The sequence below is a fragment of the Neodiprion lecontei genome, chromosome 4 (genome assembly GCF_021901455.1).
Source record: "Neodiprion lecontei isolate iyNeoLeco1 chromosome 4, iyNeoLeco1.1, whole genome shotgun sequence".
Taxonomy (NCBI): Eukaryota; Metazoa; Arthropoda; class Insecta; order Hymenoptera; family Diprionidae; genus Neodiprion; species Neodiprion lecontei.
The window spans coordinates 15,372,999-15,388,186 of record NC_060263.1 but is presented as its reverse complement, the minus strand read 5'-3'; the positions used below and the strand labels follow the sequence as shown (position 1 = coordinate 15,388,186).

Genomic DNA, 15,188 nt, shown 5'->3' with positions numbered 1-15,188 from the left:
ACATGCCATTTTCGAAATAAAACATTTTCACGCAAGTTTCACAAGTGGAACCTCGATTTTTTATATATTTTTTAAAACAATTTTTTCTATTTTTTTAACACTTTTTCCTATTTTCATACCCGTTAAATGTCTATTAAAATACATAACGCATCTACAATTTGATTACTGAATTTTTGTATTGCTTCTCTGTTTCTAAAATACACTCACGACGAAACAAATAGACAAAAAACGCGGTCCCACTTGTGAATCTTGCGTGAAAATGTTCAATTTCGGTAACCAAAGATTTTTTTTCTTGTTTCACAAAAATCGATTTCGATGTTTTTGAGAAGGGACGTAGAAAAAATCCTTGGTGAAATTAAAAAAATGTCAGGGTCAACAGTTTACCGAGTTGGCGTGGAATGCCCCATATATAAAGTTATACCGTGCCGCACGGGGAAAACGTACCAACGAAGTTCTGATTAGCGTTTTACAAGGTATAGCGGAAAGAGGGGATTCGTTGCGAACCTCCTTTCCCCTCCCGCAAAGAAAAATATAATATAATAACTTAGACAAGGATTAATTCAACTGCTCATCTGAATCTCAACAATTGTCGCAACTTACTTGTACAATAAACATTAAATACGCATTTACCTCTTGTCCGGAAATAAATGGATTCTTTGATGGATTATTTTTATAACTGCCAGATCGTGCGTACGACGAAAACTCCTTTTTTTTATCATCTCTTTCGCCAAATTTCACGTGCTCTTCGTTTCCGTTATACCGTTCGGTTGTATACCAAATCTGTCGATTAAAGGAACGTAATTATATGCAATGTTGTATACATGTAGACACGTTGATGATGACCGCGACCTACGGACTTTGGTTTTACTTATTTACATGCAACGTGGATATTTAAGAGTGTTTAGCGATCGCCGCGAGCGCGTTTGAAATTCCAGGGATCGACGATGGGAAAAAATGTATTCTGGGTAATATGAATCTACAAGGAAACGTTTGCTGAATTTTTTCGATACGAAAATTAAAAATAAAACCAAGCAAAAGAAGAGGGAGAATGGATCGGACTAAAAAGTTGCCGGCGTGAATTTCAGCTTAAAAGCTCACTATAGTGTCATGCAGGATTTCAGATATGTACCTTGTGAGAAAATTTCTTCTCCGCACCGATACGCGTGTAACACATAAACTGCCATTTTCCTTATTTACGATTTGTTTTATTTATCTTCTCTTCTGCCTTTTTCAACCTCTATACACAAACATTTTTCGATGTATTACAATATTCTACACACACGCGCGCACACACACACGCACACGCGCATACGGTCAGGCAGACGGTGTTACACGACTGTCGTTTACGTACAAGTTTACACGCGCGCTGTTGAAAAACTCAGGGTCGCGGTTACGGTGAAAATTTAACAATTCCAAGTAAGAGCGTGAGAAATTTTAACCCCGTCAAATCTGCGAACAAAAAGCGACACAGAGAAAGGGGTGTGAATAATAAACTGTAGCGAATTGCGAGAAGCGAGATTTCCAACAGTGCGAAGTATTATATCACATAATCATGCAGGCCGTAGTTACATTATCGTATAATCGCGGATAGACTTTACATCGTTTCGCCCGTATAATCCCACGGCTAATTATAATTATGCCACACAGAGAGATGGGGGCTAAATCTCTTCGTTACGCCTCGCTCGTTGTCTTGATCAGGAATGCCGTGCCGGATGGAGAGATGCTGAATCGGGCAGAGCAGAGTCGGGTTGCTGGTACGTGACAAATCCGGGACTGAGATCCGCACCGTCGGCTTGATATTGGGTTAGGGACGAGCCGAACCCCGTTGAGATCTCCCGCAGCCGTCGCCAGCCGAGATCGAGAGGGCAGGTTGCCTCGACGACGTCCCCGTCGGTCCCGTCAACGCCTGGAAAAGTTTCCACAGCAACCCTTGCAGTCACAGTTCCGGTATGTATACTCTCGGGAGAGCGGGATTTGCCCCCCGCAAACCCGCTGATTATAATCTACTCGGTTCGATCCACCACTTCTCAAGTCCCGTCACTGTCATCACCCGGATTTCCAAACCCCCGAACCCCGTGTCTCGGAATAATATGCAGAGGGTGGCCGGCCGTATGAATACCTGTATGAAATAATCTGCAGCCAGAAAACACCTCGACGATCGTACTGAAATTTCGTGCCATTTCGGGTATTTCAACAGGTTTCCGTTGATTGGCGCGCGGCCGAGAAAATTAGACCAAGAGATGGTTCTGCAAAATTTTCTCGCCCAACGTCGTTAAGTACATATTATTTCTTGGAAACTTCCCTCTCACTCATTATATGACTGGGGGCTAAGTATACGATGTGTAAAGTTGAAAAACGGTCGCGGTGTGTCATTGCGGATTCGCTCAGGTACTTGGAAAATTCATTTAATTCCCCGCGCGAAGCTATGTCAAAAAGTTTAAGTTTAGTCAGCCTGTTCAAATTATCTGAAGTTCTTATATTTTCATCTCATTTTTCTCTCTTGTTCAACAGAACCTTCACACAAAAGTTTCACAATTACAGGAATGATAACGAGGAAGATGTCTTTCCTTTCTTTTTTTCTCTTTCTAAGTTAGAATCAAGTTTAACAAAATCTTGTCACTGATTTCAAGAGTCTTCTCTCTTCAGAAATCTGATGCAAGTACCGCACTCTGTGATATACTGGTTTATTTCGAGGAAATTCAACACCGGGTAAATCCGCTTACGTTTACGAAGTTCAGAGTACTTTTAACAAAATCCGCCTGCCTTTCGGCAACCGAGGGTACATTCCAGCGAGCGTTAAGCCCAAAAAAAACGCAGGCGATTATCGGTAAAGGTGTACTATAAATTGCATAAATGCAAGCGGTTTCAGCCTGTGTCAAATTTTTCACGTTACATTTTTGCGGGATAACCCAGTTCGCGTGTTTCCTTATAAAGAGAAAGACTCCTTACCGATTCCTTGGAATTTCTGGAAGCATATTATTCGACTTGAAGTCTCTCACCTTGTTTCGCAGTGGATTCCTACAACGCGTCCTCAGCTACGTCGCGAAGGGCGACTGAGCGTCGTTTGTCCTTTGGGTCGGACGAGGAGCCAGTGGAGCGGTCGAGGACGACGAGTTCGGACCCCGTTGCATTGGCGTCAGGAACGCGAAGCAGCGTCTCCTCTAGAAAGGCCTCCACACCGATTCCAACGCCGTTTCCGTCAACGTCAGCCTCACCGTCGCAGGTCCGTTCGGTCCGAAGTCCACCGACGGATTTCCCGTTGGGATTTCGCCCCTCGTAGGCGCGTCTAAAGCACGGAATCACCTGGTGCAGATAAGTGTCGTTCTATTGAGTTTTCTATTCCAATTTCTAGCCTTCAAAATTTTTTTTTTTTTTTTGAGGCGGTGGCCCTATCACAGGTATTTTACATGCGCCAGGAGTCGACAGAGAGAGCCTTCTAATCGGGTCAAACTCCGGACGAAATCACCTAGGATCATCACGGCAACGCTCGTTGTGGTCGCCGAGGTTGCGGTGAAAACCCCGATGCAAAGTGGATTATCTTCAATCAACTCTTGCAATTTACCTATGAATATACGAATACACGTCTAATTTAAAGGAAAATTTGTGAATAACACCGGTAATCATTTTACCCGACTCGTCGATTTACGAACATTTCAGAAGAGCGTAATCAACGGTATCCGTCGAACTTTGCTACACTCCCGCGTCTTTGTTCGCCGGGGAAAATTAATATCCCGAGTTCCCTGCACAGGCGGGGCCGAAAACTGTTAGCGAAGAATTTATTGACTCAAAGTCACTGAAGTATTCGAACCTCTCTAATAACAAATACCCTCCGTATCGTACACGGGTGGAACGTTATATTGTATTATGTACACACGCATTCATTATCCCGCGTTAAAGGAGATACGGTTCTAATACTTTACTATATTACCTAATTCTAAATTAAAAAAATATAAAACCTCTTGGCAGGTTGTTGGTAATGAATTTTTCGTTCAACCAGTGTAAAACGGTTATTTCTGTTTTGGTGATAAACTTTCTTTGTTTTCTGTCTTCTGTTCTACCGCAGAAGCAATTCGAACGTTGATCGTTTGCTCGTTGAGTTGAGAAATAGCTAGCCATTACTTCCGGGCATTTACACCTAATTCCGATATCCGGGAAATTAAAATTTTTCTCTTCTTTCCGTCGCCTGAACGAACTTTGATAACTAAATTCGACGCTTCCGAGCTTTCCGCGACGAGGTATTCCAGAGCAAACTAGTCTTGCCATGATCCCGCTTCGCACGAGAGGCAAGTAGAAAACGAACGAGGGGCAATTCCGAGAGTAGAGTAGAAGAGTCATTTGAGGCGAGTACCAACGGCTATTTTGTTCCTGAAACGACGTATTTTCGTTCCTTTTTTTTTGCAAAATTTTCAACCAGTTATGGAACGGACATCTGCGCGTCCCTTTTATTTTCACTCTCAGTCGAAATTACCCACATCTGATAAACGATTCGCCCTTACGTCCGCGGGAGTTTACGACGCGATTCTCCGGCGCTAAGACAATCCAAATTCCAAAGGAATTACCGTCGGGACGAGCTGAAACCGAATCTGAAACCGTAGTCTGAAAGGATTTACGTCACCCCATGGAGAGGGGCCGCCGCGACGCTGGCTCGTAAGGAATGAGGAATACGGACTACTGTAGGATCGTGCGACATCTGGTCCCGGATATAGGCGCGTATAGCCGTATCCGTTCGCTCGATTTGTCGGCACCCCTCGCAAATCCATTCCGCGCAACTGCTCGTAGATAGCGACTTTTTCACGAGCGTAGGCAGGCAGGCAGTCGTTTGCTTGTCCGTAACTCAACGTCGTTGTGCGCAATGTGTACCGTGCAGGGTATAGCTGCATTTGTATTTCTCGGCTTGTCCCTCGAGGGATAAGGTAGAGAACGATGAGAAGATGAAAACAGTGACAAAGAAGAAAGAAAAACTTTCGGTGAAAGTAATCATGAAAGACGCGAGGACGACCCGTTGACGTTATTGTTTCGTAGGGGGGAAAATTAAGTCTATATCATGGCCTACCGGCTCAGTCTCAACCATCCATTAGCGCTCGCCCCTCCGTATTTTTTTTTCATCTCTCTCTTTTCCTTTGTTCTGATTGTAATTCGAAAACCTTCCATATAGAAGTATGAAAAGAAAAGGAACAGACAACTAGGATTCCCACGTTTCTAACGATGGCGAGAATCACCGCCGCAAACAAGATAGAGACCCGCTTGTGTACCTGCTTGAACTCCTTGCGAAAGTTCTCGTTTAGCCAGGCGTAGAGGAAGGGATTGTAGCACGTGCTGCTCATCGCGAGGCAGTGCGTCATGAAGAAGCAGAGCCTGTAGTAGGACCAGTCCGTGACGGGTAAATAGAAGTCGTTGAGGACGTTGACGATGTTGAGAGGAAGCCAGGAGACGCCGAAGATCGAGACCATGGCGATGAGCATGCGGTTGGTGCGCCGTTTCCGCTCCTTATCGGCCTCCTCGCGTCGGCTGGTCTTGGATCCGGGTTTGGCCTTGGCGCGGTCGTTGAGCCTGACGGACACGCAGACGTAGCAGTAGGCGATGACGAAGAAGGGCAGCACGAATTGGAGAATGGACGTGAGGCTGCTGAAGACCATCCTGAAGTCTTCGCTGGGCCAGTTCTCCTCGCAGAGCTTGTACCGGTTCTCCTGCAGCTGCATGTAGATGCCGTACGGCAGGGTTAGGACCAGGGCTACGACCCATATCCCGGCGATGATGGCGAGGCAGGCCTCGACCCGCATCCGCGGCCGGAACGGGTAGATTATCACGGAGAAACGATCGACGGCGATACCGGTCAGGGTCAGGGTGCTTATGTAGATACTGGCGCCCTGGGCGTAGGGTACCAGGTGGCAGAGCGTGTTGCCGAACACCCACCCGCCGAGGAAGGTGTAAAGGGGTGTGAAGGGCACGGCCAGGATGCAGAGGAGGACGTCGCTCAGCGCCAGGTTCGTTATGAAGAGGTTCGTCACCGTCTGCATCTGCCGGTTTCGCGCCACCACGAAACACACAAGAGCGTTGCCGCACAAGCCCAGGACGAATATGTTCCCGTAGAGGATGCAGAACGCCGCCTGGACTCCCGCGTTCGCCGTCAGGTCCCAGTCCGGGTACTCGAAACTCGTATTGTTACCGTTTACCACCACCTCCGAAGCGTTCCCCATCCTACCGAGGACACTACCGATCCTGCAGTTTCACGATGACGTCAAGACCCCGGATGCAAATTATCCGCTTCCCGGCAATTCATACTCGGACCAGATTATTCAACCGCACCGTTGCCAAACCACTCTGCCGCAACTCTTTACCGATCACTGAAACAAATTTTCCCTACTACGTCTTATCCTCGTACCTGCACCGCTGTATTTTCGCACGATTTGGTTTTTATTTGTTTTTATTTTTTTTTTATTTTGCGTAACATCTCGACATTTTTCCCTCATTCAAGTTTATATCGCGTTTCTTCCCTTTCCACAATGTCTTACTGTCGTTACTTTATACACAGATATACACGACGTTTAGACCAAAGTTTTTGATACCTCGTTACGATTCATTCCATTGTGCTGTTTGACTGTTCTTCAAGTTTTTTCTCTCTTGTTTTTCACATTTCTCAACTTGATTTATCAACATTGAGGGAGGGAAAGGGGTAGATAAGAGCAAAGAACGCTGACGCGGTAACCCAGTCACTATCCACTTCTTGAAGGAGTAACTCGAGTCGTGATCACCCAATTAATTAACCGTCCTTTTCCGAAGGATACTTATATACATGTATAGATGTGTACATGTATACACTATACATACAACACCGTTTTCTGGAGGAATGAAAAAGCACGCGGCAACTTGTCAGTGTCAAGGTGTTTAATGCTCGAGTCTTGAGCCTAGCCAATGAGGCGAGGTACAAGGAAAGAGGGAGAATGAGAAGAAAAGAAGAGCAAACAGAGGAAGGAAGAAAAAAAAAGGGTTTCAGTATTTTAATTAAAATTTATCGCCGCGTATACCTCTGTAAGACTGATTGAAGTATTCTCACAGCATTTCCAAGCGGTCCGCCCGACCAATCAACGTTTCATCTAATCTTTTTCCCCATATCTTTTCTTCTCCTTATCTTATCTTTCATAATCTCCTTCTTATTAGCCTCATTGCTACCATCATTTTACATTGTTATTCACAACCTTCGCGTCTCGAAGCCCGTGGCGAAATTTGCCCTTATTAGACAATCGATGGAAGCACAGGAGCGATTTGGTGGATTAAAAAGCCTAAATAACTACCGAACCCTTAAGCTCGGAGCTCAAGACCTCAACGAAAACTTTCCCTATAACTTTTCACCGAAAACTTTGAATTGAGAGCGAGTTTCGATGGAAATAAACGAGGGTATAAGAAGGGGCGAGAAAAAATCGGAAATCAATTATCGCGCGAAAGTTGGAAAATGACAAAAGGATATGTGGACAAGGGACGGGGTGAGTGGATAAACATGTGTAGGGTTTAAAAAGTACAATGGAAACACAATAGAAGGACCTCAATGTAGAATTTTTAAAGACGCGCAAGCCTGACTCATGGAATTTCGAAATGTAGAACGGCGAAAAATATAGATTAGTCAAAATGTGAAAAGGTGAAGCATAGAACAACGAAATACGTGTAGTAGGGTGGACCAACAAAAATTCTTTTTTCTGGCGTGAATTGAAAAAGTTGATTTGTGTGCTAAACCAAATTGCCGTGAAAGTAGAGCCCTGTAACTCAATTTTAAAAGATTGCTCACGCGACTTTTGTATTCCGTATCTGATTAACACGTGAAAAATCAGAGGGGCAGCGACGGGAGAAGCTCCACCCCGTTACCGAATAAGCGCACAATGCGCTTGTTTTTTTACAAATCTTTTGGAAGTTCTATGAGTGTTACAATCGAACATTTTATCGGTTGGATTTCTAAAAATCTTCAGCTTTTTCGACCGTGATATCTGCACTCTTTCATAGATATATGGGCTATTCCGCGTCAACCGGATCAGTCATCTCTCAGATATTTTTTTAATTTGGCATGTGGATTGTGTGGGAGGAGTTAGATTTTTGTGCCAAAGCGCGAATCTCATAATGCAAAATTCGATTTTTTATTAACAATAACAAATTAGACTCCCATTTTTTTCAAAAATTCATAACTTTGGCAAAAAATTAGATACAATATATTTTTTTTTTTCAAATTACGCGGAAAGCTCCATAGAATTTTAAAAAAAATACGAAATGGTAAAAAAAAGTTGTTATCAATTGTTTATTTAACAATTAATTTTTCAAAGATTTTTAAAACAGTGACTGACACGATCAAAAAATTTTTTTTAAATTCTGACATGTTCCTTGAACTGTACTACAACCTGTGAATTAATTCCAGAGGGGTGTTTTTCTTCGTTTTCGAGTTAAAAATCATTAAAGGTGTCGATGCGCATGGTATTGCGGCGCGCCGAGTCTCTACGTTTAAATGGCGAGCGGCCAGTTGCCGTCCACCGCTACCCCGTGGTGGCGTCGCAGCGTTATTTTAGTCATTTTCACGATGTAGGACATGATTGAAGAATCTGAAAAAAATACTGTACCTTCACAAGGCCTGCTCAAAGCGATAAGTGAAGTTTCAAGAATGTGTTCACAGGTTGTAGTACAGTTCAAGGAACATGTCAGAATTTAAAAAAAATTTTTTGATCGTGTCAGTCACTGTTTTAAAAATCTTTGAAAAATTAATTGTTAAATAAACAATTGATAACAACTTTTTTTTACCATTTCGTATTTTTTTTTTAATTCTATGGAGCTTTCCGCGTAATTTGAAAAAAAAAAATATATTGTATCTAATTTTTTGCCAAAGTTATGAATTTTTGAAAAAAATGGGATTCTAATTTGTTATTGTTAATAAAAAATCGAATTTTGCATTATGAGATTCGCGCTTTGGCACAAAAATCTAACTCCTCCCACACAATCCACATGCCAAATTAAAAAAATATCTGAGAGATGACTGATCCGGTTGACGCGGAATAGCCCATATATAATAGTAGGCTTCAGCGAAATATGGGTGCAGACAAAAATATTCAAAACTTACCGATTCCCCTGTCGCTGCCCCTCTGATTCTTCACGAATTAATCAGATACGGAATACAAAAGCCGCGTGAGCGACCTTTTATAATTGAGCTACAGGGCTCTCCTTACACAGCAATTTGTTTCAGCGTACTAAACAAATTTTTTTTGTGCCCCCTAAGGTATAGTCTCGCCGGGAATTCGGACAATTTTATCTTTTGGCTTGCTCTACATTTTCGGTCTTTCTATATATTGAACTTTCTTTACTTTCCTTTTCGATTCTTTGAAATCCTGGGAACCAGAATTTTCGCCTCTTGATAAATACGATATTGCGACCCTTCGATTTTTTGACCATTATACATTCTTGCCTCCGCCCTAATTGTTTACCAAAATTTCTAAGATCCGTACTTGAAACCGACAAATCGCCGTGGCTCGATTATTTTCTCTTTATACGACTCGAGTTCTTTCTAGCATAGCTCATTAACGCTGACCGTTATTAGATTTTGTTGTAATTGTTCCTAAAAAAAAAAAAAAAATTGAAACGAAGAAAAGAAAAGTTTACGATTATGATAAGGTCTGATGAAAGTAGAGCTGATGCGTGTATAGCGTTGCGGTTAAATCCAAGCCTTTTTATTACACAGCTGACGAATAGAGCGCGATGCCTCCGTGCCGGCGGTTTTAAAACCGGCGTGTAGGTGGTTATTATAGGCGCGAGTTAAGCCCTGGGTAATAACTCTGGCGGCGGTCGAAGGGAAAATTCGGTGGGTTGATTTGACCCGCCAACGCGGCAGTGGAAATCAGTTTTTCGGATGAGCAAAGCCTGCGGGGCTGGACGGATTACGTAATCGGCGACAAGATAAATATTTAGGGAAGGTCCGCGGAGCCGGCGTAATCGGGGTACTTGTCAGCGTCCGGCACGCGGCCGCCGTTCCGCAGCCGCAGTTTATCGCCTCAATCGCTGCCGTTTAAAACTGCAGAACCCGCCCCCGCCGCCTCGGGTTGGGTTCCGACTATTTACTCCAGTTCCGCTTTAATCTCCTCCCTGCGAAGCTGGCTCGTCGCTTCGCCCGATATTTCAAAGCCAAAAAACTACTATTCTCCATCAAAGAACCGCGCTCGTCGGTCCGCGACCACTCCGCTTTGCGCAAACAACCCCCGTGATTGCCCAAAGTATCAGAGGCCCGCCATCTGGCAACGGAACGTAAGCTGCTTCACGTATTTAAAAATAAAAGTCGTGTCACGTCCTGTGTTTCATCACGCGTTGACTCAATTTCGGGAAAATAAGCTCCGACTGCATGCAGGAAGCTTTACGCACCGCCGGTTTCTGTGCAATTCGTTCGAAACGATCAGCTGATCGCTCGGCCCGACGCCATCTTGCTTTCCCAGGCTTATGCTGCCTGTGCTGGAATTTGAATCACGTTTCATTAGTTTGCACACCTCTAAGTTTCTTTTTCTCCGTCTGCACTTACGCCGACGAATTTCATGCGGTTTTACGAAGAATTTAAGGCATTCTTGGAGAATAAAAAAAAAAAAAACTCGGCGAAGAGTTGCACGATAAACAAGCTTAAAATTTGTAAGCTAGGCTCGAAATTCCAGAAGCGTGGGTAACAACAAGGACGATGAAGTATTCTGGCGGTGTGGATTTTAAGAACGGGGACGGGTATAAGAGATGTTCGCCGTTCTGTAACGGCGGCTGTATATCGAGGTATAATGTTCGAGCTTTTCACTCGGCGATGAATGCAAAAAGGTAGAGCTGGGTAGGTGCAGAACTGAGAGGGTGGAAAGCGTCGGTGTGTGAAATCTGAAAATTCTCAGGGAATTTGAAATCGTTCGTGCGATGCCCCGCGGTGCGCACACCGCCGCGTACTTACAGGATGTCAGCCGTCGCTCGTAGCCGATATCCTTGCCAAATAACTCGAAGACGGATAAAAATGTCGGCATATAGATATGTATGCGCCTGGGTGAATATCGCTGCGCGCGTATCTCAGTCAGAGGCAAATGAAAAACCCACGAGAAAGAAATATTTCCTCGGCCCCTCGACCCGCCGCGAAGTAAAAGGTACGACGGAATTTTCCTTTGCAAGTCCTGTCGGCGGTGTTTTCTTGCTGGGGATGGAGCAAATTGTTCGATGTAATACATACACGTGTATAGCTGGTATAATATAAAAGGATGAGAATATAAAAATAAGAAAAATACGCGAAACGTATTGTTCGTGTATAGTTGTTGAATAAATTTTTATAACATACATAGTATGTATATGTATGTATTCATGAGACGCGGCGAAATCGAGAATGAGGGAAATCATGAGAATCGAGTGGAAGAATGGATGCACGATTTTAATGGCATGTCCTTTTCTCGTTCCACCCGAAAGCGTCCAACCTTTAACCTCGACCGTTTATTTGATGAACCGTATTTTTTTTTTTCTTTTTTTTTTTCTTTGAGACGAAACCATCCAACTGCGAAACCTCACTTGGTATTTCTTTGCAAATTTTCATTCCCCGGCTCGGTTGTTCCTTAAACAATTTTTCCCGAACTTATAGAGCGTCAATGCTCGTTTTAATTTACTTTTTCTTACTTATTGTTAGAGAGGAATAGATAATCGAAAATGCACACTTGTGTCAGGTTAACAATAAGAGAATGTCACAAGAGCGGAACTATTTATGTCTATTCATATTCACAGATTTCGAGAATTTTTATTAGGTATTAAAAGTAAAATATGGATCTAACGATTCCATCTCTGATTTTGAGGAGTCGTTGATGAATGATATTTTTTTGTAAAAGTCGGTCAATTTTCACGTGATAAACATAACAAATTTACGAATCGGTGGCAAGTCTTATACAGGGATTGCAGAAAGAAAATTATGAAATTTAACTTCCAAGCGAGTATAGCTAAAGTATAATGCGAGTTGATAATGTTCTTCTCTGCGTTCGTCGATGAATTTTTTAATCGAAATAGGTCATAAAATAAACTGAATGGAAAAAAAAATTTTATCGACTTTCTGCGATTGGCTAAATTACTCGGCAGTCGTTAATGTTTTGGTTCGAATTGTGCGAGCAGACGAAGTGGGCACCTACGCGAAAGGAAAAGAAATCTAAAAGCCTGGAGGGCGTTCCCGAGGCGAGGCAATGACGCGGAAAACAAAGAAAAACGGGGAAAAAAAACAACCTTATGGACAAGATCAGGGACGGGAGGAGGGTTTGACATAGATCGACTAGGCACGGAATTGCGCTCCATTGGCGCACATATTACCGGGCAAACATTGTATACTTCAATTACACCGGCGACGGTCGTGCGCAGGGCATACGTACACACATATAGGCAGAATGTTTGAGCGCACCGAGGCTTGAATTACAGCAATGAATTCACTCGAACAAGTGACCAATAACCTGAAATTACTACCACGAAGTCGACCGGTTGTGCGGTCACTGTGTACACCCATTAGGCGCGGTGAGGGTGTGTGCACACAGGCATGACCGCGAGTTGAGGATAAATCGACCTCACCCTCTCAATCAGAAGTTGATAAAGCAGTGTGAAAAATTTCCCGGGGTGTTACTTCAGCCAATGATGATGAGCTCCGATGCAACAACGTCCCTCTTAGACGATTATAGATTCGAATCGAAGCAACTTCGAATAACACAAGCTACGATTTGAAAACAGGTTTCGTAATCAAACGTTTGAAATTGTTAAACTCTGGTGTTTTTCATCAGGACCCAATGTTTTTAGGTTTTTTTTTTTTTTTTTTTGTTTACCATATTTTTAATTTTACAAATAAGTATTTCTCCAGAGTAGACAAAAATAGATTTTTGCAAGCACTTTACAACAGATGTTCACCAACAGTTACATCTACGAGTTATAACTTTTCTGTAGTGATGAATTTTTTGGATATTTTTCAAACAATTCGTGGAGATCTAGGGTTCAATGAGCAAAATGAGTCCGTAAAAATTCTAATCGGATAAAACGTACCAGCGTTTAATCATCTTGAACATTTTGATTATATAAAAGCTTACATAAGACCGCAAATCAATTGGCACCACGTGCCTAAATTTCTGCGCCGGCGAGCGATTAGAAGAGCGAGACCCTACCGAATATCTTGTTGACAATTGACCCATTTGCGAGCATGATTCTAAGGAAAATAATTCAAAACGGATTGTCATCTGAAATACACGTGCATACCGTTGGAAATAATTATAATGTCGATTTCGGCATGCGAATTATATCCTAAGCCACTCGAGTTCCCGTTATGAGATTTTTCGACCATTTTTTCATCGCTCTGGGCGAAATTCGATAAAAACAACCGGCAGATGTAAATTTAATGAATATCCGTTTATATAGGAAGAAAACAAACTTCTAAACTCCGATTTTCCAACACTATTTAACGATCTTTTCAGCGACGAATATACATCATTCACTTAATTTTAATGAAACGAAGTTAATTTCGATAGCAAATTTATTCTGTACAAATTGTCTAACACAGACAACGTACTCATTTGCCGAAGAAGCACGGAATTTAATGAAGAATTCACAAATGAAATGAGCTATTATTCATCGTCATTAGAGGCTCTTCGTATTCGAAAAATCAACATTCTATCAATGCGACATCTCTTGGCAAAGCATGTTTATATAAACTGAGCTTCGGCGGTTGAAATTGATCATTTTAGGCATTCGTTATGCAGGCAGGACACGATTATTGAACCGGATTCCGCAACATCGTCTACAGTTAACCCCCTTAAACCCCTGTTTGATAATTTTTCGTTTTGACTGCTCACTGACATACTTTCTCTCCACAGTTTGTTCTCGTCGCTAGGTGTCTGGTTATAAATATTAATGAACAAAGTCGTCACTCTGTTTCCCTTACTCCCTCTGCCTCACGCTCACTCTCTCTTTTTCTGTAACACTCTCCCTCCTGTTTGCTTTATAAACCAATGACAAGGGGGTACTGTGTATACATCGATTAATCTTTGTCAAATTTAAATGCGCGACGAGAATGCGATATCGAGTTTAAATTAGCAGCGAACACAATGCGCGCGATTATACGAATCAAAGATGCTCAAAGGGTACCTCACATATTTATTCTGAGAAAAAATCGATCAGGAGTCTGGTTTTCATGTTTGCATTTACAGTGTTATTGGAATAATTTGAAGAAAAGTGTGATCGCGCGTCAAGTACGGTGATTAAACATCTGCGGAAAACGTACAGTAGAAAACTGGAAAACAGACGGAGAGAAGAACGTATAATTAAAGTAGCAAGAAATGAGGGAATAAGAATGAAACCGTTTTCGGGGACAAATCGGCGACCGGGTTTTGAAAACGCGACACGGCGTGCACCCGGCGTGCAGGCTCGCTAAACTTTGACGCGCCGATATTGGTGCGCGACTGGATTCTAAGAATTGCGAAACAACCGCGGATCCCAAGATCCTCTCTCGCGTTTTCCAACCGCGCAAGCGTCTCTCCGCCGCCGGTTCGCGGGGTATAATTTACCCGGGACATCACATGCATACTCCTCCACACCGCGATAGCCAGTCTATCGCCGATAAATATACCTATCTACCGCCCCCTCCCCCCTCGTACATTCACCACAACTCGGTTCTCACCAGGTGAGACGATTTATCAAACGATTCACTCGGCGCCTTTTTTCCTCGAATTTCGAAGTAAAAAAAAAAAATCAGACACTCCAATCCCCTCGGTATTGGCACCAGGATTCAACAGAACACAATTCCGATGCCTTCTTAATACGCCGGAGGGTAGATATCGATCTATAATAAGAGATGATGAAATTTATTTACGGTTTATGTGGTTTATTCCACATCGTGAGTAATAATTTGAAATGAAATCGGGAGAGTTTTTTCACTTTTATTAAAACTTGATAACATCAAGCGGAGAATTAGTCACGTATAGCGTAAATAAATTTATGTCGTGTTAAATATCGGTAGAATTTTGTTAATTTTACACTGAATGTCGGGTTTGACGAGTGAAAATATGATTAATAATTTGTTGAAAAGGGTTGAACGATTGAGAAATAACGAACGCACATGTCAGGCATACTTTGCCACGTTTCAAGAGGCAGATTTCGTTCGGAAGAGGATCACTCCGAGTCCCAGGAGAGGGAGCATCGTGTGACGTTGT

General features: G+C 42.8%; 1 protein-coding gene across 11 annotated transcripts; it reads right to left on the bottom strand.

Annotated features, from left to right (window-relative positions):
• Positions 1–1,171: 1,171 nt before the first annotated feature.
• Positions 1,172–14,611, bottom strand: LOC107225857 (prolactin-releasing peptide receptor-like). Of its 11 annotated transcripts, XM_046738532.1 has the most exons (6): positions 14,337–14,611; positions 9,333–9,583; positions 7,026–7,134; positions 5,253–6,839; positions 3,000–3,303; positions 1,174–1,906 (listed from the first exon to the last, which is right to left on the bottom strand). In XM_046738532.1, exons 4-5 carry the CDS (start codon positions 6,195–6,197, stop codon positions 3,019–3,021), a joined length of 1,230 nt encoding a protein of 409 aa, XP_046594488.1. In that variant the 5' UTR covers positions 6,198–6,839; positions 7,026–7,134; positions 9,333–9,583; positions 14,337–14,611; the 3' UTR covers positions 1,174–1,906; positions 3,000–3,018. The 11 variants fall into 11 exon arrangements, with proteins under 11 accessions (XP_046594484.1, XP_046594487.1, XP_046594488.1 ...); XM_046738530.1 differs by lacking the exon at positions 9,333–9,583 and having other exon boundaries at positions 7,026–7,342; XM_046738534.1 differs by lacking the exon at positions 9,333–9,583 and having other exon boundaries at positions 7,026–7,166.
• Between the last annotated feature and the right edge of the window lie 577 nt (positions 14,612–15,188).

Excerpts from the sequence above, each read along its gene's own strand:
- LOC107225857 (XM_015666452.2), bottom strand. The coding sequence starts at position 6,197 with ATGGGGAACGCTTCGGAGGTGGTGGTAAACGGTAACAATACGAGTTTC. Across the intron at positions 3,304-5,252 it reads TTCGCAAGGAGTTCAAGCAG|GTGATTCCGTGCTTTAGACG; the intron begins GTACACAAGCGG and ends TATCTGCACCAG.